The following is a 26,343-nucleotide window of genomic DNA, read 5'->3' as shown; positions in this document are numbered from 1 at the left end:
AATTGTGTGGTGTAATGGATAGTGTCATGGCTTCACACAGAAGTTCATGGATTCAAATCTCATCAGGTACTTTATTTTAATACTTAAATTTTTACACTTCCTCCCACATCTGTAACTTCCCCACATACTTCATTCCGCAGTGTTGTGCCTAGCACTGAAACTGTCCAGCCAACCTGTGAATGCCTTAAACTCAGTATTTCCAAGCTCTTTAGCGACTTTCAGAGCTTCACCCTGCAATGTGGATCCAAAGGTAAGTTTCTTGCCTGTGCACGTATGAACCATTCCCACATTATTTCGTTAATTCCTTCATTTCTTTGGCATTCTTTTCGTTTGCCCATATCCTTTCATCCTTTTATCCTGCACTCTTATCCTTGTTTCTGAAAATATCAAATTTGTATACTGGCGCATTTGAAACGCAACATTGTTTCACACTCAGAAAGTGTTTTCCTCATTCACATTTATTACCTTAACCATTTTGTTAAATGTTAGTGACACACACTTTTTGTTCAACATTGTATTATCATGTATCGTGCTAATAGACAACTGAAACTGCCAGAAAGTAAAGCAAGTAGTGCATTTCTTTGGAATGCTGAACCTTGCCAGGTGAAACCATTGTTTAACTGAACACCACCCCACCTTTTTCACTGGGTAGATTGCAGCAGTGTGTTTGTAGGTGCACAAAAACGGACCAGTGTGTGCCCACAAGCATCCAAAATATAATATTGCAAAACGAGAAACACAGACAAACGGAGTGCTCCTTTGATGTACCAACACTGAGCATAACCTATTTGATGTTGCACAGAGCAGCATGGTTTGATGTCTAGACCTGCAGCACTGCACTGCACCAAGCCGAGGCTCTTTTCTCCGTTTTTATTCGCTCACAGCATTGTCAGGGCTGTACCGTTATTGTATTAATAGTAGCATCCTTGTAGAGTCATGAATAACTAACCTACAGTGTAATAGCGTTAAGTTCTTTACCACATTATACAATACATTATGAATAATGTTTGAAATTTGCATTCCATTTCCACGTTAAGCATGTTCCGCTTTGTATAAAAATTAGAATTTGAAAGTCTACTCAATGCATTGGTACCATAATACTTGTGCAGTTTGAGCAGAGTTTGGAATTATACACATTCCACTTAGTTCAAGTTTCACTGTATAAACAAAAATACACCACACTACCAGTCTTCAAAATTCTTGCCTTTCAATGCTATTGTCATGCAAAACTCCGATTTTTTTCCTTCGGCGATTACTCACAAGCAGGGTCCACCAGGGTGAATGGCTGCAGGGGGACATACCTAGTTAAGCACCTCTACTACATATAGGGGATAGGCAAAATAAAGAGAACACCTGTTCTTACTTGGGAATGGTTTATTAATAAGGTGTTGGACCCCTATTTGCCTGTAATACAGCTGTGATTCCCCTTGGGAACCTGGCATATAATGATTGTATAATCTTCAGTGGAATGTTATGCCACTCTTTCATCAGAACCTCTTCTAACATCTGGGGATCTTTTCATGGTATGGTTTTAGGGCACAAAACTGCTACAGTCATTAGTGCCCATTCTGTGGCTTAGGGAAGGGGAAAAAACCAAATTGGAAATCAGCAGCAACGGGAGCGAAACTCAAAAACAGAAGGAAAGATTATAAATCCACTATAGAAGGGGGGCGGGGGCGGGAGGGGGGGGGGTGTCTTCCACAAAAAGAGCTTCAAATGACTGACATCATCTCACTGACACAAACTCGAGTATGCAATCGGCTGAGTGCGTTATCTGTTAAAATGGAAGATAGATCAGGCGTCAGCTGTAAATGGGCATGTAGCAGAGCAAAATAGGGGAACTGAAGTAAAAGGTATCTCACCGTCCACAGTTGAGAGCAGTGGGGACAAAGTGGGGGAGGATCGCCACTTGAAAGATATCGATGGCTAAAAAGACAGTGCCCTATCCGGAGTCTAGTTAAAATTACCTCCTCTCGACGACGAGTTCGGGAGGAAGAGGTCCAAGCACAGGGAAGAGCTTCAGGTCCCGCAATTATTGGGAAGTATCGACCAATGTGCATGCCATAAAAGAGCAACACAACGACATAAAATACACTCTAGATCGACGAAGGAAACCATGCGAACAGCAGGCTGAGGAAGAGGGACTGCAGCCTTGGCCACTGTATCAGCCGCCTAGTTTCCACGGATACCAACGTGTCCTGGGATCCAGAGGAATTCCACAGACGACCCCCCCCCCCCCCCCCCCCAAGTGGAGGCAGTCCTGAATCCAGTGGACCAGAGGGTGGACTGGGTAAAGAGCTTGGAGACTGAGGAGAGAGCTGAGCGAATCTGAGCATATAATATACTGTATCCGCTGGTGGCGACTGATGTATTGGACAGCCTGGAGAACAGCGTAAAGCTCCGCAGTAAAAACTGAACACTGGTCAGGAAGCCGAAATCTATTAGGGGTGTAGCCAGCAATGAAGCCACTCCCAACACCAAATGATGTTTTTGAGCCGTCAGTGTAAATAAATGTTGCATCCTTCATATGTGCGCTTAGAGCAGCAAACGCCCGATGATAAACGAGAGAAGGGGTACCATCCTTGGGAAGTTGACAAAGGTCACAGAGCAGGCAGGTCCTGGGGCGGAGCCAAGGCGGTGCTGTACCCCCAGTTGTCAAGAAAGTTTTAGGAAAGTGGAAGGCATGAGAACGTAGCAGTTGACACAGAAGCGGACTCCCGGTGGTAGTAGAGATAAAGAGCGGCCTGCATACCCAAAACCCAAGGAGGCGTCAAAAAAAAAAGCCATGGGCTGGATTAGCAGGCATGGAAGACAGGTGGCTAGCATAACGACTCAGAAGGGCAGCTCGCCGATTAGGGAAAGGAGGTTCAGCAGTCTCAGCTTAAAGGCTTTTCTCACAGCTGGTGTAAAAAGCTCCAGATGTTGAACGCAATCCACGGTGGTGGACAGAGTCGAGGTGCTGAAGAACAGACGGCTGAGCAGAGGAGTAAATTATGCTTCCGTAGTCCAATTTCGAGTGCACTAAGGCGCGATATAGGTGGAAAAGGACCACTCGGTCCACTCCCCAGGAGGTACCATTCAGAACACTGAGGGTTTTGACGGATCGCAGACAGCAAGCCGAAAAATAGGAAATGTGGGAGGAGAAGCACAGTTTTCTGTCAAACAAAGTCCCAAGAACTTAGCGATGACCACCAATGGAAGGTTGACAGGGCCTAGACGTAGGGAAGTCAGAAGAAACTCCGTATGAGTATGACACAAACGGTCTTACTGAGAGAAAAGCAGAAGCCGGTTTCGATGCTCCAAGAGTGGAGGCGATCGAGACATCCTTGAATGTGTCATTCAAGAAGGTTGGTCCGTTGAGAGCTGTAGTAGATTGCAAAATCGTCCACAAAGGGGGAGCCCGAGACATCAAAAAGGAGACAATCCATAATTGGATTTATGGCAATGGCAAACAGTACAACACTTGGCACAGAGCCCTGGGGCACCCAGTTTTCTTCGGAAAAAGTACGGGAGAGAGTAGTGTTCACCAGGACTTTAAATGAGCGTTCTGTCATAAATTCACGAATAAAGAGGGGTAGTCGACCTCGAAAGCCCCAAGAGAACAGTGTGTGGAGGATGCATGTCCTCTAACAGGTATCGTATGCTCTGTCCAGATCAAAAAATATTGCTACCGTTTGGCGTTTCCTGAGAAAATTGTTCATGATATACGTGAAGAGAGCAACAAGATGGCAACTGCAGAATGATGCTTTCGGAAATCACATTGGACAGGTGTTAAGAGGCTTCAGGACTCCAGCCACAAGGCTAAATGGCAATTCACCATACGATCCAAAACCTTACATATACTACTTGTGAGAGAAATCAAGTGATATCTAGAGGGGAGATGTTTGTCCTTTCCAGGTTTCGGAACAGGGACAATGACAGCTTCCCGCCATCTTCTGAGAAAAGTACTGTTGGTCCAAATTTGATTATAAAGGCAAAGGAGGTAACGCAGACTATGGTATGATAAATGCAGCAACATTGGGACGTGCAAACCATCCGGTCCTGGGGCAGAAGAGCGAGAAGAAGAGTGTGCTTATTGGAGTTGCTGCATGGAAAAAACAGTATTATAGCTATCGCTATTTTGAGAGAGAAAGCAAGAGGTCGCACTTCCGCTGCACTTTTCTTCGGGAGAAAGGCTGGCGGGTAATTTGAAGAGCTCAAAATCTCAGCAAAGTGTTGACCCAATGAGTTAGAAACTGCGACTGGGTCCACTAAGGTATCATGTGCGACAGTGAGCCCAGAGACCGGGGAGAAACTAGGCACACCAGATAATCATTGAATTCGACTCCAAACTTCTGAGGGAGTGAAGGTGTTAAAAGAGCTAGTAAAGAAGTCCCTGCCTGCCTTCTTGCTATCGCGGATGATGCGGCAGCATCGCGCACGTAATTGCTTATAGTGGATACAGTTGGCCAAAGTAGGATGGTGGCAGAGAACGCGAAGAGCACGTCTCCGTTTGCATATTGCATCACGGCACACCTCGTTCCACCAAGGAACTGGGGGGCGCCGGAGCAAATCGGAGGTGCGAGGTATTGAATGTTCCGTGGCTGTAAGAATAACTTCTGTAATATGAGTGACCTGATCGTCGATGCTAGGAAAGTGATGGTCATCGAATGTCGCTAGAGACAAAAAAAATGTCCAATCGGCTTGCACACTTTCAGCGTCTTGGGCGCATAGACGGCAGTTGTGGCTGCAATCTAAGGACACATGGAAAATGTGTCACTTGAGTGTGTATCAGCAAGAGTGAACAAGGATGCTGAGATCCCCAAAGTGGGTTGTGGGCATTGAAGTCCCCCAACCAGCAAAAATAAGGGGTGGAGGGGGGGGGGGGGGGAGCTGACCAAGGAGATGAAGATCAGTTCTTGCCATCGGTGTGGTCAATGGGATGTATACGGTACAAAGAGAGAAGGTCTATCCAGAAAGGGACAGACAAACAGCAACAGCTTGGAAGGAACTGTTTAATGGGATTGGGTGATAATGGACAGTATCATGGAGAAGAATCATAAGTACCCTGTGTGCTGGAGTGCCATCAACAGAGGGGAGATCAAACCGGACTGACTGGAAAAGAGGGAAAACAAATTAATCGTGGGGATACAGCTTTGTTTCCTGAAGACAGGAGATCACCAGTGAGTAGGATTGTAAAAGGATCGACACTTCATCCCGATTGGCTCTAATGCCACAGATATTCCAAAGGATAATGGACGTAGCGTGGACAGAAAAGGGTAAAATCTTACCACAGTTCCTCTCAACTCGACAACTGCCAAGAGCCGGCGGCCGACAGCGTGGAACGGCATTCAGCCGAAGGCAGAACATCGTGATCCATAGGTTGTTCGGGGGCAGCTCCTGCCACTAGCAGTCAGCCGGTTGATCAGCCACCAGCAGTGTGCCTCGGTGACACGGAAGACGGCCGAGGGCGGGTACAGACAGGTGGCACTGTAGATGACACACGCCGTGGCGGAGAAGGAGAGGAACTTTGTTTCTTATGAGCCTTCTTAGGAACAGGATGTTCAGTTGAGGGAGGGATCGATGGTTGTGAAGTCTGGGTACGTAAAAAATCTTCACGAGTAGGCTCTTTTTTGGAAGTCCGGGTGTCTGATATTGGGACTCATGATTTAGCAGGAGCCAATGAAGGGTGAGCTGTAGAGTGAGCAGGTGATAGTGGGGAGGTTGAATGGGCAATCTTTGCACTGGCCGATCTGACGACCGCGGCACTAAGGGTGAGATCAGTGGCCTGTGTGGCTGCCTCCTTAGTAGGCCAAGCAGATGCAAGGACAATGCTATATTTACCTGCGGGAGGCACAGTGTGCTTTCAACTGGCGAATAACTCATGAGCAGCAAATGTAGACACCTTTTCCTTCACTCTGATTTCCTGAATAAGACGTTCATCCTTGAAAATGGGGGAATCTAGAGGAAGCAGTGTGGTCGCACATACAATTGATGCAATGAGGGGATGGAGGTGGACAAGTGCCCTCATGGGCATCCTCGCCACACACATTGCATCTGGCCGGATTGGAACACAACTGGCTGCTATGATTAAACCACTGACACCGATAGCAACGCGTAAGGTTGGGGATATAAGGGCGAACTTAAATTACCTCATAGCCCGCTTTAATGTTCAATGGAAGTTGAACTCCGTCAAACATCAAAAAGATAGTACGGGTTGGTACCAAGTCCTTGTCAACCCTTTTCACGACTCTATGGACAGCAGTTATGACCTGGTCAGACAGATTGTTTTGAATTTCCTCACTGGACAATCCATCGAGTGAGCGTGTATAAACCACACCGCAGGATGAATTTAAAGTGCAGTGCGCTTCCACCCGGTCAGGGAGGGTTTGTAGCTGTCGAGTTCGCAGCAATTTTTGTGCCTGGAGGGCACTGACTGTTTCTAACAACAAGGTGCCATTTCATAATCGGGACCAAGACTTTACAGGACCTGCAATTGCGTAGACAGGTTTCTGAATAATGAAAGGGTTGACTGTGGAGAAGCCTTGACCTTCGTCCGACCGAGAAACAACAAGGAACCGTGGCACTGATGAAAGAATTGTCCGTGGCTGAGACTCGTGTAACTTTCGCTTGTGAGCAGAAGTTGTAGACTTAGAGGAAACCAAGTATTCCCCACGAGTACCGGCATCTCCGAAGGCGTGCTCTCTCAGGGCACTCCCACCTTAGGTGATTTTTCACACCTCAGGTCACGCCTCCCGAGAAACGGACATTCGGAAGGTTCCAGCTCGGGTAATCTACCCTCCCTGGGCCTGGCCGTTACCAGGGGGTACGTACGTGCCCTACCTGTCTAACCGGGGCGGGGAATTACATATTACCCTGTCACCGGCTACGCGTGGGTCAGCCTTCAGACACGCACAGGAAGGAAAGAAGGAAGGAGAAAGGGAGGAACAAAGAAAAGGAAAGAAGAGAGGTCTTAAACGCCACAGTGGATAAGAGGGTAAACAGAAGAGACAAGGAAAAGAGGAGGACAGAACTTTCCAGCATAGAAAGCAAAGAAGAGAGAGACTATTCTTACAGTTACAAGTGTCCGTCGCCCGACATAGGGACGAAACATACTCCCACAGGAGGAGAAGGGGAAGGGAAGGGGCAGAGGAGAGGGGGGGAGGACTGGGGGGGAGGGGGGGAGGGTGTGGAAAAGAAAGGTATGCAGGCCGGAAAGGGAAGAGCTGCACTAGTTCGGGGTCCCGTGCTCGCGATGCACGTATCCACAAAAGAATTGTGGACCCCCTGGGCGGAACTCGTGGTGACGAAGGAGGCGGAAATCTGCTCCAGAGTCTGCACTCCAGTACCACTGACAAGGATTCAATTATGTCCGGGCACTGTGCTGTGCAGGGAAGACGCAGCAGTTCAGTCGCAAGCTCCTCATACCACAACTGTACTGTCCTGACTGTGTGAATGGGTGCATTATCGTAATGAAATATGGCGTCACTGTTGGGGAACAACTGCACCTGATCATCCAAAATGTTCACATAATTGTTGGCTGTAACACTGCCTTTGAGAGTAATGATGAGACCAGCGGAACACCATGATATGACTGTCAACACCACCACACTTCTATCTGCATGCTTAACCGTTGGAATCAAGCAATCAGGATTGTAGGCTGCTTCTGGCATTTTCCAGATGTAAATCCAACCCGATGTTGGAAATAATGAAAACGTTGCCTCGTCGGACCATATTACGTGTTTCCACTGACCAGCTGTCCACAATTTATGCTCCTAATACTATGTTTTAAGGTGCTTTGCATTGGGTGTCATCACTAACGATTTCGTTATAACAGCTCCTCCATGAATATTCGCTTTATGGAGTTCTCGGCGGACAGTGTTGATATATACAGGGTCTTTAAGATGGCTATTGAGCTCCACAGTCAGTTTAGCCGCCGTAGTTTTGTGTTGTTTAGACAACTCGTGTTAGGGTATGACGATCTCAGTCATTTACTTTTGATTTGTGCCCACTATTATGTGTACACAATCATGTCTTTCAGTGTTTTGTGTAGGCTGTCATGAGTGTTGAAACAATTGCTCTTTAAACATTCAATGAGTTTGTTGTATTGGTTACTGATGCTAAATCTCATCGGGCCACCTCAATCTGCTCTATTTGGAACTCTGTTAGGTCTTTCATTGCATGTTGAACCTCGCCCTCTGAATGCAAATAAGAAGTGTGGACTAATCGTAAACAACCTGCACTGATGCCCAGTCCGTACTGAACACGCACAGTTCAAATTGACACGTGCCTTAACCGCATTGTTGACCATCAAACACTATCATTAAATTACTACCACTGTTCACATGTTTTTGCGTATCCCCTGTACTGCTGTACATCAACAATGGAATAACTTGGCAGGTATTTGGAGAGGTCCAAATACTGCAATACTTTTTTTTGTTTTTTTTTGTTTTTGCCCAACTGCCTCTTTAAGGTGTAAAACATACCTCAAATGGTAATTCGTCATATTAGGTTGAAGGGAATATCTTCAAAACTATGATATATAAACAATGTGTTTCATTCTAAAGTTGAAATGTAATGAATGTTCTTGGGAACTGTAGAATCAACTTTTGTAATAGTTCAAAATCAAACAATGAAAAATCCAGGATGGAATAATGACAATATTATGAAAATTATAGATTGCTATTTACCCATGTTGGATATGTTGGGTCGCAGACAGGCACAACAAAAAGACTGCTGAACACTTAAGCTTTCAGCCAAAAAGCCTCCTTTTGAATTACACACACACACACACACACACACACACAAATGAAACTCTTACACATGACCAATGTCTCTGGCCACCGACTTTAGACCATCTAAGAACCGTTCGGTAACATGCGAAGTATATATGCAAACACAACATGAACAAATTCCCCCATAAAGCATATAGTTACTTTGGTACTCGACAAAGATTTCATGGTCATGTTTTACCAGCAAACTTGGCGTTGGTTATCAACTACAGATACATTTCAACTGAATTTAAAAAAATTGCTCTGTATTTTAGTTTTAACTGTGGATATATACCGAGAGGATCTATATAACATCATTAACAAAATGTGACACTTTGGCAGTAATGCCCGATGTTGGCAACTTGTTGCCATTTTATTTTGATGCACAGTTCTATGGCCATTTTGCTAAGAAAGTTAAAGTCACAACAATATCTATTTTAAAATTGCAGGTTAAGCTGTTGTGTGTATTCCAATTTCTAGTGTTTGTTCCGAGTCATTTGGTAACTGTGGTACAAGTTATGATGCTCACTCTGGATGAACAACGTACCTACTTATTTTATTAACAAATGACCATTGTGTTATGTACTTGTGGAAAATATATGGATTCTCATCACTAACAGATCAGAAAAATAAAAGAGAATACAGCAATGCAAGTTCAAATGGCTCTGAGCACTATGGGACTTAACTACTGTGGTCATCAGTCCCCTAGAACATAGAACTACTTAAACCTAACTAACCTAATGACATCACACACATCCATGCCCGAGGCAGGATTCGAAACTGTGACCGTAGCGGTCGCGCGGTTCCAGACTGTAGCGCCTAGAACCACTCGGCCACCCTGGCCGGCGCAATGTAAGTCTCCAGTAAAGTGTTACAGCACAAAATTAAAGTGGAATGCTATGAACCAAAGAATTCATGGTTGAACTACATATATTAATAAATGCAATGAACAGCCATTTTCTTACAAGTGGTCAATAATTTTGTCTGCCATACTTTTATTTATATAAATCCATTAGAAAATTACTATTGCATAGTGTGCAATTTGATGACATACACTCCTCACCATTTGTTCTGTGTGTGCCAGTTTTCACATCAACTTTTGGCTATCTTACAAATACTGACTTGAATGATCTGTATACTTAAATTAGGATCAATGACTCCTTTTATGTTTGGCAGATAAATAGTTGTGTGGTGTAATGAATCCTGTCTACTCAGAACTTTCATACTTCAATAGAAATGTTCAATTTCATTTAAATTTCCACGCAACTTGAGTTAATTTTCATACCTAATTAACCCCATTATAAAAAGAGGTTTTTCCCAAATTTGTCATTTGAAAAACACAGGGATGTCTTATACTTTCAGATTAAACAATCGCAGCTGAGGTAGACATTTTTTTTGTTTTTAGTAGGGTTCATCTTACATAAAGCTTTGGCTACTGAAGACACTGGTAGATTTATTTTGAAGGATTTGATAGGGCAGGGCTCAGCAAACGATACTCGCATTCCAACAAGCTCAAACTTTTCCGATACTCTGAAGTGCTTGATATAGTATCAACTTCACTCACTCTATCACGTGACAGACTCTTGCAGCTCTAGCAGCATACGTGAGAAACTATGAACTAGCCACTGCAACAGTTTCTTGTTCTGATTAAAATATGACAGTTCTGTGAAACACAGGAGGAAGTAGCATTAAATTCTATTATCTTACAAACTTTTGTTGCATTTGAACAGGTCTGCAATAAATGTTTTCATACATCTATGGATACTGTATATGAATATTAATGTCACTTTTTAATAAAGATAACATTCAAAAATGTAAATATTGTCCTTCAAAAAACTTAAGTTGATTTAGAAACCAGACCAATATTTTATTTGGTTATAAGGCACTGTAATGATTTAGTTAGTAGACTGAAAATAAGACATTTGGTCGCTGTTCACGTATTAGAATACTAGGTAATAACATTACTAGCTTTTCATCAGCTTTAAAATGTGGTGAAATTCAGTTGTAACGCAAAGGAAAGCTAGGCAATACAGAAGGATTGGAAAAGGGACAGTGACGCCAGCCTGGCTGGGAGGGGAGCAGTGAGTACACAACAAATTTTGTCATGTTGCCAACCATGGGAATCTGTCCGCATACTTTGGCTTTTTATGAACATCTACAATATTTTAACTGCAGTATGACTTGAAAATTGGACAAACACTCAACAACAACAATTTCTGCAGGAGAGGGTAAAAATCGATGGAGCCAGTGCCGTATTTACATGTTGCATGTTGCAATGTTGTTGATGCTCGCTGTGATGTGGCATCAGTATAGAAGCGAAATCTGATATGTATTCAGGAAAAAACAGCTGCGTTCTTAGGTCCCACCAGAACGACAACCTCAAAAATAGCAACACATTCAAAAGAAAAGCCAAATATTCGTAACAACAATGATATAAATTTCCTGATGAGGCAACGGTTTGTTGCGAAAGCTTGAATTTTGTGTGTATGTTTGTATGTCTGTCGACCTGCCAGGACTTTCATTTGTTAAGTCACATCATCTTTGTTTTTAGATATATTTTTCCTACGTGGAATGTTTCCCTCTACAAAGATGATGTGACTTACCAAATGAAAGTGCTGGCAGGTCGACAGACACACAAACAAACAAACACAAACATACACACAAAATTCAAGCTTTCGCAACAAACTGTTGCCTCATCAGGAAAGAGGGAAGGAGAGGGAAAGATGAAAGGATGTGGGTTTTAAGGGAGAGGGTAAGGAGTCATTCCAATCCCGGGAGCGGAAAGACTTACCTTAGGGGGAAAAAAGGACGGGTATACACTCGTGCGCGCACACACACACACACACACACACACACACACACACACACACACACACATCCATCCACACATATACAGACACAAGCAGACATATTTAAAGACAAAGAGTTTGGGCAGAGATGTCAGTCGAGGCAGAAGTGCAGAGGCAAAGATGTTGTTGAATGACAGGTGAGGTATGAGTGGCGGCAACTTGAAATTAGCGGAGATTGAGGCCTGGTGGATAACGGGAAGAGAGGATACATTGAAGAGCAAGTTCCCATCTCCGGAGTTCGGATAGGTTGGTGTTGGTGGGAAGTATCCAGATAACCCGGACGGTGTAACACTGTGCCAAGAAGATGTGCTGGCCGTGCACCAAGGCATGTTTAGCCACAGGGTGATGCTCATTACCAACAAATACTGTCTGCCTGTGTCCATTCATGCGAATGGACAGTTTGTTGCTGGTCATTCCCACATAGAATGCGTCACAGTGTAGGCAGGTCAGTTGGTAGATCACGTGGGTGCTTTCACACGTGGCTCTGCCTTTGATCGTGTAAACCTTCCGGGTTACAGGACTGGAGTAGGTGGTGGTGGAAGGGTGCATGGGACAGGTTTTACACCGGGGGCAGTTACAAGGGTAGGAGCCTGAGGGTAGGGAAGGTCGTTTGGGGATTTCATAGGGATGAACTAAGAGGTTACGAAGGTTAGGTGGACGGCAGAAAGACACTCTTGGTGGAGTGGGAAGGATTTCATGAAGGATGGATCTCATTTCAGGGCAGGATTTGAAGAAGTCGTATCCCTGCTGGAGAGCCACATTCAGAATCTGCTCCAGTCCCGGAAAGTATCCTGTCACAAGTGGGGCACTTTTGTGGTTCTTCTGTGGGAGGTTCTGGGTTTGAGAGGATGAGGAAGTGGCTCTGGTTATTTGCTTCTGTACCAGGTCGGGAGGGTAGTTGCGGGATGCGAAAGCTGTTGTCAGGTTGTTGGTGTAATGGTTCAGGGATTCCGGACTGGAGCAGATTCGTTTGCCACGAAGACCTAGGCTGTAGGGAAGGGACCGTTTGATGTGGAATGGGTGGCAGCTGTCGTAGTGGAGGTACTGTTGCTTGTTGGTGGGTTTGATGTGGACGGATGTGTGAAGCTGGCCATTGGACAGGTGGAGGTCAACATCAAGGAGAGTGGCATGGGATTTGGAGTAGGACCAGGTGAATCTGATGGAACCAAAGGAGTTGAGGTTGGAGAGGAAATTCTGGAGTTGTTCTTCACTGTGAGTCCAGATCATGAAGATGTCATCAATAAATCTGTACCAAACTTTGGGTTGGCAGGCCTGGGTAACCGAGAAGGCTTCCTCTAAGCGACCCATGAATAGGTTGGCGTACGAAGGGGCCATCCTGGTACCCATGGCTGTTCCCTTTAATTGTTGGTATGTCTGGTCTTCAAAAGTGAAGAAGTTGTGGGTCAGGATGAAGCTGGCTAAGGTAATGAGGAAAGAGGTTTTAGGTAGGGTGGCAGGTGATCGGCGTGAAAGGAAGTGCTCCATCGCAGCGAGGCCATGGACGTGTGGGATATTTGTGTGTAAGGAAGTGGCATCAATGGTTACAAGGATGGTTTCTGGGGGTAACGGATTGGGTAAGGATTCCAGGCGTTCGAGAAAGTGGTTGGTGTCTTCGATGAAGGATGGGAGACTGCATGTAATGGGTTGAAGGTGTTTATCTACGTAGGCAGAGATACGTTCTGTGGGGGCTTGGTAACCAGCTACAATGGGGCGGCCAGGATGATTGGGTTTGTGAATTTTAGGAAGAAGGTAAAAGGTAGGGGTGCGGGGTGTCGGTGGGGTCAGGAGGTTGATGGAGTCAGGTGAAAGGTTTTGTAGGGGGCCTAAGGTTCTGAGGATTCCTTGAAGCTCCGTCTGGACATCAGGAATGGGATTACCTTGGCAAACTTTGTATGTGGTGTTGTCTGAAAGCTGACGCAGTCCCTCAGCCACATACTCCCGACGATCAAGTACCACGGTCGTGGAACCCTTGTCTGCCGGAAGAATGACGATGGACCGGTCAGCCTTCAGATCACAGATAGCCTGGGCTTCAGCAGTGGTGATGTTGGGAGTAGGATTAAGGTTTTTTAAGAAGGATTGAGAGGCAAGGCTGGAAGTCAGAAATTCCTGGAAGGTTTGGAGATGGTGATTTTGAGGAAGAGGAGGTGGGTCCCGCTGTGACGGAGGACGGAACTGTTCCAGGCAGGGTTCAATTTGTATAGTGTCTTGGGGAGTTGGATTATTAGGGGTAGGATTAGGATAATTTTTCTTCGTGGCAAAGTGATACTTCCAGCAGAGAGTACGAGTGTAGGACAGTAAATCTTTGACGAGGGCTGTTTGGTTGTATCTGGGAGTGGGGCTGAAGGTGATGCCTTTGGATAGGACAGAGGTTTCGGATTGGGAGAGAGGTTTGGAGGAAAGGTTAACTGCTGAATTAGGGTGTTGTGGTACCAGATTGTGTTGATTGGAATTTTGAGGTTTTGGAGGGAATGGAGCTGGAAGTGGGAGATTGAGTAGATGGGAGAGACTGGGTTTGTGTGCAATGAGAGGTGGTTGAGGTTTGCTAGAAAGGTTGTGAAGGGTGAGTGAGTTGCCTTTCCGGAGGTGGGAAACCAGGAGACTGGATAGTTTTTTGAGGTGGAGGGTGGCATGCTGTTCTAATTTGCGGTTGGCCTGTAGGAGGATGCTCTGAATAGCCGGTGTGGATGTGGGAGAGGAAAGATTGAGGACTTTTATTAAGGATAGGAGTTGACGGGTGTGTTCATTGGCTGAGTTGATGTGTGGGTGAAGGATTAGGTGGGTGAGGGCAATGGATTATTCAGTTTGGAACTGGTATAGGGACTGATGGAAAGAAGGGTTGTAGCCAGAGATGGGAACTTTAAGTGTGAGGCCTTTGGGGGTTATGCCAAATGTCAGACAAGCCTGAGAAAATAAAATATGCGAGCGTAATCTGGCTAGGGTGAAGGCATGTTTGCGGAGGGAATGTAAATAAAACTTAATGTGGTCGTTGTGGGGGTGTTGTGAGGGTGACATGGTATTAGAAGGTGGAAAGTGTAACATGAGGTTGAAATGAAAATGAAAGATAAAAATATATGGGGATAGATAAAGGTGAACTAGAAAGCAACTGGAGATCTGGTATGGAAAAAGGCAAAAAAGTGTTGGTTAAGTTGATCCTGTGGTGAACTTGGGTTGGTAGACAGCGATGTGCATAAAGGTTAGGTGGTTGTGTTGCCGCTAAAACACGTTAAAGGACGGAGAAATTTGGGAAAATTTCGAAAAAACGTGTAAATGTATTAAAAGGAGTGGTGTTGTGGTGAAAGATTACGAAAATGGGGCTAACAATTGTAAATAATGACGTTAAAACCTGTGGGGAGCGGCTAAAAATGATCAGTGATGTGCGAAAAACTGAAGTGGAAATATAGTGAAAGTTATTAGAACTAGCCGAAATGGTTGTTTTATACGTGAAAGCAGCTGTTATTGAACTAGAAACGGTGGATTTTATAGCAGCGGTGGTGTTGAAAGCGGAAAATAAAATTTTTTTGGTTATGGTTTGGAAGTGGGTTACGTATTATTGAGTATATATAGGCGGGATAAAATTGTATAGTAGATTACGGTAAAAAGGGGAAGGTGAATACAAAGTGAGACTACTGGTAAAAACAGAAAGAGAAAATAAAGAGAAAATAAGACGACAGGAAAGGTTTCGAAATGCAACAGCGACAATAACAAACATAATTGTTGGGTTCAAATTAATGATATGGTTATAATAGAGGGAAACATTCCACGTAGGAAAAATATATCTAAAAACAAAGATGATGTGACTTACCAAATGAAAGTGCTGGCAGGTCGAGAGACACACAAACACACACACAAAATTCAAGCTTTCGCAACAAACTGTTGCCTCATCAGGAAAGAGGGAAGGAGAGGGAAAGACGAAACTACAGAAGCAAATAACCAGAGCCACTTCCTCATCCTCTCAAACCCAGAACCTCCCACAGAAGAACCACAAAAGTGCCCCACTTGTGACAGGATACTTTCCGGGACTGGAGCAGATTCTGAATGTGGCTCTCCAGCAGGGATACGACTTCTTCAAATCCTGCCCTGAAATGAGATCCATCCTTCATGAAATCCTTCCCACTCCACCAAGAGTGTCTTTCTGCCGTCCACCTAACCTTCGTAACCTCTTAGTTCATCCCTATGAAATCCCCAAACGACCTTCCCTACCCTCAGGCTCCTACCCTTGTAACTGCCCCCGGTGTAAAACCTGTCCCATGCACCCTTCCACCACCACCTACTCCAGTCCTGTAACCCGGAAGGTTTACACGATCAAAGGCAGAGCCACGTGTGAAAGCACCCACGTGATCTACCAACTGACCTGCCTACACTGTGACGCATTCTATGTGGGAATGACCAGCAACAAACTGTCCATTCGCATGAATGGACACAGGCAGACAGTGTTTGTTGGTAATGAGCATCACCCTGTGGCTAAACATGCCTTGGTGCACGGCCAGCACATCTTCTTGGCACAGTGTTACACCGTCCGGGTTATCTGGATACTTCCCACCAACACCAACCTATTCGAACTCCGGAGATGGGAACTTGCTCTTCAATGTATCCTCTCTTCCCGTTATCCACCAGGCCTCAATCTCCGCTAATTTCAAGTTGCCGCCACTCATACCTCACCTGTCATTCAACAACATCTTTGCCTCTGCACTTCTGCCTCGACTGACATCTCTGCCCAAACTCTTTGTCTTTAAATATGTCTGCTTGTGTCTGTATATGTGTGGATGGATATGTGTGTGTGTGTGTGTGCGCGCACGAGTGTATACCCGTCCTTTTTTCCCCCTAAGGTAAGTCTTTCCGCTCCCGGGATTGGAATGACTCCTTACCCTCTCCCTTAAAACCCACATCCTTTCGTCTTTCCCTCTCCTTCCCTTTTTCCTGATGAGGCAACAGTTTGTTGCGAAAGCTTGAATTTTGTGTGTATGTGTTTGTTTGTGTGTCTGTCGACCTGCCAGCACTTTCATTTGGTAAGTCACATCATCTTTGTTTTTAGATATATTTTTCCTTCGTGGAATGTTTCCCTCTATTATATATAAAAATAGAGGGAAACATTCCACGTGAGAAAAATATATCTAAAAACAAAGATGATTTGACTTACCAAATGAAAGTGCTGGCAGGTCGACAGACACACAAACAAACACAAACATACACACAAAATTCTAGCTTTCGCAACCAATGGTTGCTTCGTCAGGAAAGAGGGAAGGAGAGGGAAAGACGAAAGGATGTGGGTTTTAAGGGAGAGGGTAAGGAGTCATTCCAATCCCGAGAGCGGAAAGACTTACCTTAGGGGGAAAAAAGGACAGGTATACACTCGCACACACACACACATATCCACCCGCACATTCACAGACACAAGCACACATCTACTGGAATATTGCTGCTTGGTGTGGGATCCTTAGCAGGTAGGACTGACGGAGAACATCCAAAAAATGCAAAGAAGGGCAGCTCGTTTCGTGTTACCACGCAATAGGGGTGAGAGTGTCACTGGTATGATACGCGAGTTGGGGTGGCTGTCACTGAAAGGCGGTTTTCTTTGTAGCGAGATCTATTTATGAAATTTCAATCACCAACTTTCTCTTCCGAATGCGAAAATATTTTGTTGACACCCACCTACATAGGGAGAAATGATGATCATGATAAAATAAGAGAAATCAGAGCTGGAACGGAAGGATTTAGGTGTTCATTTTTCCTACACACCATTTGAGAGTGGAATTGTAGAGAAGTAGTACAAAAATGATTCGATGAGCCCTCTGCCAGACACTAAGTGTGAATTGCAGAGTACCGTATTTACTCGAATCTAAGCCGCACCTAAAAAATGAGACTCTAAATCAAGGGGGGAAAAAAAAAATTTCCCCCAATCTAAGCCGCACCTGAAATTTGAGACTCTAAATTCAAGGAGAGAGAAAAGTTTTAGGCCGCACCTCCAAATCGAAACTAAGTTGGTCCATTGTAATATGAAACACAATTTAGGTCGAATGAATGACGATACAGCTACAGTAGTTTGCTTAGAGTCTTAAGCTTAGCAGTTAAGCTTTACCAGGTAGCCATTGCTATGCTTCAGGCGCTCCGTCCGTATTTATACAGGTACCCTTTCTTTTTTACGTGCTTCGTCTGGTTTGAAGTGATTGTTTATTTTCCTTTGATCTGATAAGCGCCGTTCTCTTTGTTATAGGTGTTTACGTCACTCTAAGCTGAAAATGTATTACTGTACTGTGTCGTGCACTGTTTGTAGCACTCTGATAATGAGTGTTTACTGCCTGTGAGTCTTCTCATTAGCGAAACAATGGCAAGAGACTGCTCTTTGATATTACTTACACTGCTGCTTTCTTTGATAATGATCAACAAGAACCAAATAATATACCGCGTATGATAGAAGTTTTGAACGAGAGTTTAGCGAAAATTTTTCTCCGTTTGAAAATCTTTGCAGATGCCTCTTTAGCACATAACATTCCGCACAGACATTAAGAGTCATCTTAGATTTAAAAATCTAGTCAATTGCTGTGCTTCATTTCTGACTGTATCACTATTAGGCATAAGAATACGAATTTAAACATGACATGATATGTATATTCTTTTGCGTATGCTGTTGCCTCACTCTAGTTTCATAGTTTATTAGGCAGACAGGATTTAAATGAGATACCAGCAAACACGAAACAATACATGGCAAAATGTTTATATTCATATTATTCTTATGGTGAAGAGAATACTGCATGCGATTCACAGTTCAGAAAAGTTCCTATTAGCAACTATCTCTTCTCACAGGTAGGAAAAAAATCTGAACGTAGAGTTGGCCATATTGACAAACATCCCTAACACTCTTGCCAGTCGGATTTTCGTAGTACATTGAAATGCTGCTACATTCGAAGATAAACAATACAGAATTTGTATTTACTTAGATGGATAATGTATGAAAATGCATTGGTCGAAACTCGGGGCGGAGAAAAAAAAGCTCGTCTTCCACCTTTTTTTAATTTATTTACTGACGCAGAGGTTTTGGTGCCAGTATTTATCTTTGTGCCTGCAAAGCATGCCTGTGTAGCGCTACATATATTCGACGGCAGAAGTCAGTTGTGCTAGCACCTACCAACATTTTTCAGAACTTCCACTTATGTTGCACTCGATTCTAAGCCGCAGGCGGTTTTTTGGATTAGGGTGAAGTGGGGTAAGTGTAACCACGTTTTGGCATAGTTCAACTTCGACACCAAATTGCCAACTTGTTATTGAAGATATGATTTTGAAATTTCTCATGATAAAAGCTAGACTTATTGACTTTTAAACAATATACATTTTGTTTCTGAAAGAAAAAAATATATGGTCAAATAATTGTTTTCAAAATTTTGTGTTGCGAGGTTACACTTACGCCATGGTTCGGGGCAAGTGTAACCCCACATTCTTGTACCCACACAGAGCATTGTAAAAGAGACTTGGGGTAAGTGACCTGATTACCCAATTTTTACTGAATTTGAGGATTTTTAAATTATTAAAATACCTTAAATTTTACTCAAGATATGAACTTTTTTGCACTCTCCTCTTTGCATATTATGAAATACACAGAAACTGTTAGCTAAGCTAAAAAAATAAGTGTTAGCCTAAACCATAAAGCACTGAAACAGAATGCATCATATATGATTTATTTTTGTTTTAGGCCACTAATTTATTAGTTTAAATTCTACAAAAGTAATATTTTTTCTTTAGTAGGCAATTTGACAAAATAATAAAATATCTAGTCTCAAGAGAAAAGAAAAAAATCACTTTATAAGTTCACTTTCTATTATTTTTCATGGTAATTGAAGTAAAGTTGTTGGCAATTTGTGTTTAATGCTAAACTGCCCTAATTCAACTTATTATATTCACACTTAGGCCCTAACTATTATTTAGTCACTGAATGCTGTATGAATCAAATGTAACACCAAATGTCAGGTCTCCCTTGTGACCCAAAGTAGGCTCAGGCAGCACTGAAATGACATCAGAGGCGGGAACTTGCGTCTCATCTCTATCAGGCCGATAGAATGTGGTGCCATGCTTTGTCTTATTTTTGCATCTGAGGAAAATCACTTCTGGATCTCCTAAATCGATAATTTTGGTTACTTGGCCAATAAAATGAACTTTCTTACATTTTGTTGCAAAAGCTACCAGAACATACTTTTCCAACTGTAATTTTATCTTTGGCTTCAAAAAAGTTTGTCTCTTCTTCTTCTTCTTCTTCTTCTTCTTCTTCTTCACAGCTTATCATTTCTTTCCTGAGATCATCCAGTGTTATCATCTTCATCACTACTTATTAAAGATAGGTCTCCTTCAGTTTCACTTTCTTCACTTGTTTATTCAACTTCCAGTCTTTTTTCTTGTTACCCACGTGAGCAATCTGGGATTTTTTCCACAACATTCTGAGATGCCATTTCGGATAAAGTAACAGCACTTTGTTTGGAAGATTTACTTTTCATTACGAAGCCCTTTTTTATGCCAATAATGCTTTTTTGTTTTGCTTTCTCCTTATTATTCTTGTTTCCTTTAAAATCTTTTTCTTTGTGGATGGCATCTTGAAAAGTGATAACTTCAGCTCCTGGTGCAATCCTTTTCTTCTTTGTTTTACCAGTGGGGCTACACTGTTGGACTGTTTCCAATAATAACCTTTCAAATGACAAATCAGAAGTTCCAGAACATAATGAAACATTGGTTAGCTTGGGAATGGTTGAGAAAGAACTCTGATACTGAGAGAACTACAGGGCTCAGTAGATGTAGGCCTATAAAATTCTGTAGGTTGTTCAGCTGGAAGCTTCCCAAAAATCTGAGTAGGGCTACTTTCTGTTAGAGACGTATTCCACACAGTCTATGGCTGCATTATCGTGAGCTGGCAATGGATTTGTTTCTGCCAAAGATTTGATATGAGCTACATATCTTTTATATGCCTCGGGATCATATTTAGTTTTATCAATTACTTCTCTACTGTAAGGGAATATTCTTGCTTTTTGAAAACAACTTTTCACAAATTCAGGTGGTGTTTCATTCCATACAGCAGTGAGTAGATTGGAACAGTCATGTTTGCTCATTTTTACCCCTTGATGATGTCTCTGGTGATGAGTTAACTTTTGGTCCCAAGTAGATTTCACACACAGGAAGGTCAGTTTAGTTGATCTAGTGTGATGGCAAAAACAGGGTAATGTCTGAAATAAATAAATATGTTCCGGTAAGTTTGTTTGGGGCAAGTGTAACCCCCCCCCCCCCCCCGGTTACACTTGCCCCACATGGGAAAAAGTTGGGGTAAGTGTAACCATGCCTGGCATATCAAGAGCTTTATCAGTAGAGTAAAATGAATCTCATATTTGAAATTTTCATGCAAAAGTTAGTTTGTAACCAAAAAATTGTGCAGTTGTCTTTAAAACTGCTAAAATGACAGACCACCAAATTCTGAGCATGTCACTCTCTCGCAGAGTGAAAATGTAGACGTCAATTCAAGTCCAAAAATTAATTACCAATTTATGTCAGATTTGACAACTTATGGTTAAATATAACAAAGAAAGGAGTAAATCAACATGTGTGATAGGTCAGAGGTAAAAATACAGCTTCTTTAAGGCACCATAAGCCGTGGTTACACTAACCCCATGGTTACACTAAACCCCACTTCACCCTTTTTAAAAAAAAAAAAGTGCGGCTTAGATTCGAGTAAATACGGTAACCATGTAGATGTAGACCCCCACCCAGTTGCCACTCCCATCATGCACTGAAACTGTTGATTGCAATGCTGCCAGAGGCTGCAGTCAGGTGTGTGAGCTATTATTGTGACAGTATTTTTGTTGTGGCCACCCGCGACTCAGTGTCTTCGCTATTTGGTGAGTAGCAACTTTCCTTTTCATAATACTGCTACAGTGAGACTAAATATTATGATTTAGTTGTAACGTAAAGAAAATTTTTCTGATTTTGCTATCAATAATTCAATCGACAATTACACAGACAGGAAGCTGAGTTTTTGTATTGTCAAAATTTGCAACTTTCGTTATTAATTATTAGACGTATAAATAATTATTTCCAGAAAACATTATGTAATTTATACCTGGGAAGCAATTTCAGTTGAGATACTCATAATAAAATTCATTTTAACTACATCCTGTTCTAGAAGTATCTGAAAGTTATGTATGCAATACTAATACAAATTTTAGGCACCAAACATGCCACAATATTGTCAAGATTGGTCTACGTAACTATCAAGTTCTTTGTGTTGTGATGAAATGTTGCACAAGTAATTTACTTAAAAAGTGGAGTTTTAGGAAGTGTCAAGAATTTATGAATGAATATTGATGTTGTCAAAAAGCAACAATATTCCAGTGAATTACTGAAACAAAAAATTTTGGACCTATTAATTGGAAAGCACAAACAAAAACCGAACCCTTAGCCAATGAGGCAACCATAGCAAGGTCTAACATTTGTCTGCTAATGTAATGTTTCTGCCCTTATGAAATTGCATAAATATTGACAACACTATAGCTCGCATCACGTTGGAAGGCGGCCCTATTTTCAGCCTTCCTGCGCATCCCCACTGTATTTTCAGCCTTCCAGCGCATCCCCACTGTTAACTGCTAGTAGCCAATAAGATTTATTCTCTTTCCGAGTGGCTAACTGCGAGTTACAAACTAGACTGCGAGATCTCTCCCATGTGCTGCGCTGTTGCCGTATTTTGCGACAATCACAGAGCGACCGAATTATTCATTCAGATGTTGATGTTACTTTCTTGTAGCAGCATAGATGTGGATGTGTATCTGTAAACAGTGTGATTTCCAAGTGAAAATGTAATGTGACGGCAATAAACGTGAAGTTCCTCACAAGCAACTTTAATTAAATTGCACACCTATGGAGTATTTCCTGTGAGAAAGATCACTCACATGTAGTAATCAACGGAAAATCATGGAGTAAAACAGAAGTGATATCTGGCTTTTGCAAGGAAGTGTGATAGGCACTCCCCTGTTCCTGATCTAATAAACGACTTAGGAGACAACCTGAGCAGCCCTCTTAAACTGTCACAGATGATGCTGTGATTTACCATCTCATAAAGTCATCAGAGATTAAACAAATCAGAAAATGACATATCTGTATGGTGAGAAAAGTGGCAGTTGACTCTGAATAATGAAAGTCTGAAGTCGTCTGCATGATTACTAAAAGAAATCTGCTAAATTCGATTTACAGGATAAAACACACAATTCTAAAGGCTGTAAATTCGAGTAAACACTTAGGGATTACAATTACGAATAGATTAAGATGCAACTATCACAATGATAGCGTGGTGCAGAAAGCAAACCAAAGACTGCAATTTATTGGTAGGGTTTATTGGTAGAACACTTATAAAATCCAACAGGTCCTCTAAAGAGACTACTTACACTACGCTTTTCTGCCTCCTCCTGGAGTACTGCAGTTAGGTGAGAGATCCACCGCAGATAGAATTGATCGAAAAAGTTCGAAGGAGGGCAGCTCATTTTGTATTTTCGTGAAATAGGGGAGAGATTGCCAAGAATATGATACAAGAATTGGGGTGGCAATCATCAAATCAATGGCTTTTTGCTGCAGCAAGATTTTCTCATGAAAGTTCAGTCACTAACTTTCTCTCAGAGTGTGAAAATACTTTGTTGGTGACCACCTACATAGGGAGGAATGTTCATCATAGTAAAATAAGATAAATTAGAGTTTTCAAGGAAAGATAAAAGCGTTCATGTTTCATGTGCGCTGTTCGAGAGGGGAACAGTAGAGAAACAGCTTGAAGATGAATTTATGAACACTCTGACAGGCACTTAATTGTGAATTGCAGAGTAATCATGTAGATGTAAATGCTTCACAAGCAGTCGAGGTGGTTTATGTCCCGCATTTATAACTTCAAATTTGAATCTGAGACTGATACTTCTACTTTTGACATTTTCAACACTCAAGAGAACTGGACAGATAATAGTAAACAAAACTGTTAGAGCTGTAAAAAACTCAGGAAATTTTGTTTTCGTGTCGCTTGAAAATCATCAAAATCGCAAGAACACAAATAGATGGTTTTGACAATGATGTTTTAAAGCACACTGTGTTTGAAATGCATATAACAAGGGAATACCGAACATCACAAAAACTTGTTACAATTATGCCTGAGCAAATTGGCTTCAAATGTAGCATTTCGTCAATGTAAAGAATTTTAAAATACATTGATTTCAAACATGTTAAGAAGAAAAGGGTTGGGTTGGGTTGATTTTGGGGAGGAGACCCAACTGCGAGGTTATCATCTCATCGGACTAGGGAAGAATGGGGAAGGAAGTCGGCCTTGCCCTTTCACAGGACCCATCCTAGCATCTGCCTGAAGCGATTTAGGGAAATCACGGAAAACCTAAATCAGGATGGCCGGACGCGGGATTGAACCGTCGTCCTCCCGAATGCGAGTTCAGTGTACTAACCACTGCACCAACTCACTCGGTGTTAAGAAGAGAGCTTTTAATTGAAAGAAGTGGAATGGAAGCAGCACGAAGCACTTCCACTATAGAGATGCACGATACAAGAGGAGTAGGTAGTTCTAGAGTGTATTACCTTGATGAAACACGGGTGAATCAGAATCATTCCATGAATACCTGCAGGAAAATTGGTGATTGTGCTGGCTCTTCTTCTCATTTGGTTCCGTGTGTGTGTGTGTGTGTGTGTATTGGGGGGGGGGGGGGGGCATATAAGATAACAGACACTGAAAGGCTTAGGCTTGCAGCAATAGACAGCATCCCCTTCATCGTGGGCACACTGTGTGTCACGCTGAAAAGTTTCAAAAATATACTTTCACAGGAAGGTAAAGATGGATAAATGTCTTTAACATATCATCATAAATTTACAATCAGATGGTTCGGACATGGACTCAGATAGTAGATGGTATTACGATGTAGACTGAAGCAAAGTAATGATCTTTCTTGGTTTTAAAGACGCATGGTTTAAAAACTTTGTCAACATATTAATTGCATACACTGTACATGAGAACTTCCTAGCTTTTATTGATTAGGAATATGTAGCCTATGAAGTATTCAAACTATAATGTTCAACACTTTGCCCAAGGAAAAGTTAAGCTTTTCCCAGCCTACAGTATCACTTGTGAGAATGTGGGTGGATAAATTCATCAAACACCCCAGTATTTTGACACGTAAACCCCTGACATTTTCATAGCACAAATTGGAAAATGCCTAAAAATGAAAAAAAGGAGGGGGGGGGGGGGGGTTTACCTGTTGAGATATCAGTGGTTTTCGACGTTATCAGTCAGCATTCCGTTGAGTTATTCATAGAAGATGGTTAATTGTTAGCTTGTTCAATGGATTATAAATGCATTCTCCCACTGTAATGAACAAGTTAGTTTAAACTCATAATGCCTGTTGACACCAAAAAATGTGATATCATACTGACAATTTTTATGATAGTCTTTTGCTCTAGTGTGTGCTACCAGTGATTCTTTTTTACACATAGTGGTTTACACTGAACAGCAGTGAAACACACCTACATAAGCGCATCGTACACATTGAAAAAAATTATATGGAGCAGAAGCAGTTGTCGAACAAATATAATGATTTCAGTTTGAGTTTGTAGTTTATTTTGTTACTTATTACATTTTTACTTATAATACAGTCCAAATTGCAATAAATGGCAATTATTGCAATTATTTTCAACGAGTCATTAGACAATCGTCGTTTTGAGAAAAATTGCTCGACATCTTCACAAAGCTGTATCAGCTGTTCTCGCCTTCTGATGTCACACAGACTAATTGTTGTGAAGAAGTGGATACAACCTCAAGACTCAGAAGTAAGATTTCTCTCATGTAGACGAATGATCGAAATCTGTTTTAAAATGCATTATTCCCTCATAGATTTGAACGTATAATACGATGTACCGAAGGCAAATGAACCTGATTGTTGTCCACATCAACACAGTTCAGTAACACAGACTTCGTCTACATCTCTGTGCCGCAATGCATGTACGAACCTCATCCCCCCACGCCTTCTTATCACCCCGCCTCTTTATGTGGAAGTGCCATATTATTTGAAGCAGGCTGTAGACCAGTCAGTTCAATGTAGGATATTGTCTTTCTGTATGTCTACTAACTTTTTGATACTAACAGCTATGTCACACTATAGTGTACACAGAAAAGTTACTGCAAACGTCATTAATGCTCACTACTTGCAAAGTATGTATGGTGCTTTAAATTTTTTTAACTGTCAAATTAAATCAAAATAATGTGACTCGTTTACAATTGCATTAAATGTGGAAGGGTGTCATACCTGGGTGGAAAGGCCTTCTCAAAATTAAGGTGTTCGAGCTGGTTACACCTGCCCAGTACCATGTCCCTTGCAGAAACTAGTCCTTGAGTCGCAACTTCAGGAGCCAGTTCGTCTTCGTCTTCCTCTATTATTACGGAGACGGTAAAATCTATTATTTGGAAAAATGTAAAACACAAACCCACAGATTAATATCACTTTGCACACAAAGTTGTGTACACTTGCTCAAATATCAAAACTGGCAGACATACCTGAAAGGGGGACAGATCTTTCATCAGATACTGGCAATGATCCATTTGAATTATTACTTCCTCGTGTCCGCCTCTCTGGAATTACCACATGCGAAAGCCTCCTGCACAGACTGGACCTCCTGCTGGGATTACGATATGACAGTTCTGCATTTTTTCCACAGTACAGACTTGTGCTGTGGGCCAAATTTTGCCCTGC

At 42.4% G+C, this 26,343-nt stretch overlaps 1 protein-coding gene across 8 annotated transcripts in view; it reads right to left on the bottom strand.

The window, feature by feature from the left end:
* LOC126260959 (uncharacterized) overlaps positions 1-26,343 on the bottom strand; it is a 143,277-nt gene that overhangs the window by 68,816 nt on the left and 48,118 nt on the right. For all 8 annotated transcript variants that reach the window (XM_049958478.1, XM_049958475.1, XM_049958479.1 and 5 more), the window contains 2 exons: positions 26,148-26,339; positions 25,900-26,047 (listed from right to left, as the gene is read on the bottom strand). In XM_049958478.1, coding sequence (XP_049814435.1) covers positions 25,900-26,047; positions 26,148-26,339 — 340 coding nt within the window. The remainder of the gene's footprint in view (positions 1-25,899; positions 26,048-26,147; positions 26,340-26,343) is intronic.

This window comes from Schistocerca nitens, chromosome 5 (assembly GCF_023898315.1).
Source record: "Schistocerca nitens isolate TAMUIC-IGC-003100 chromosome 5, iqSchNite1.1, whole genome shotgun sequence".
In the NCBI taxonomy this organism is placed as follows: domain Eukaryota; kingdom Metazoa; phylum Arthropoda; class Insecta; order Orthoptera; family Acrididae; genus Schistocerca; species Schistocerca nitens.
The sequence above is the reverse complement of the archived record's forward strand: the minus strand, read 5'-3'. Positions and strand labels throughout refer to the sequence as shown.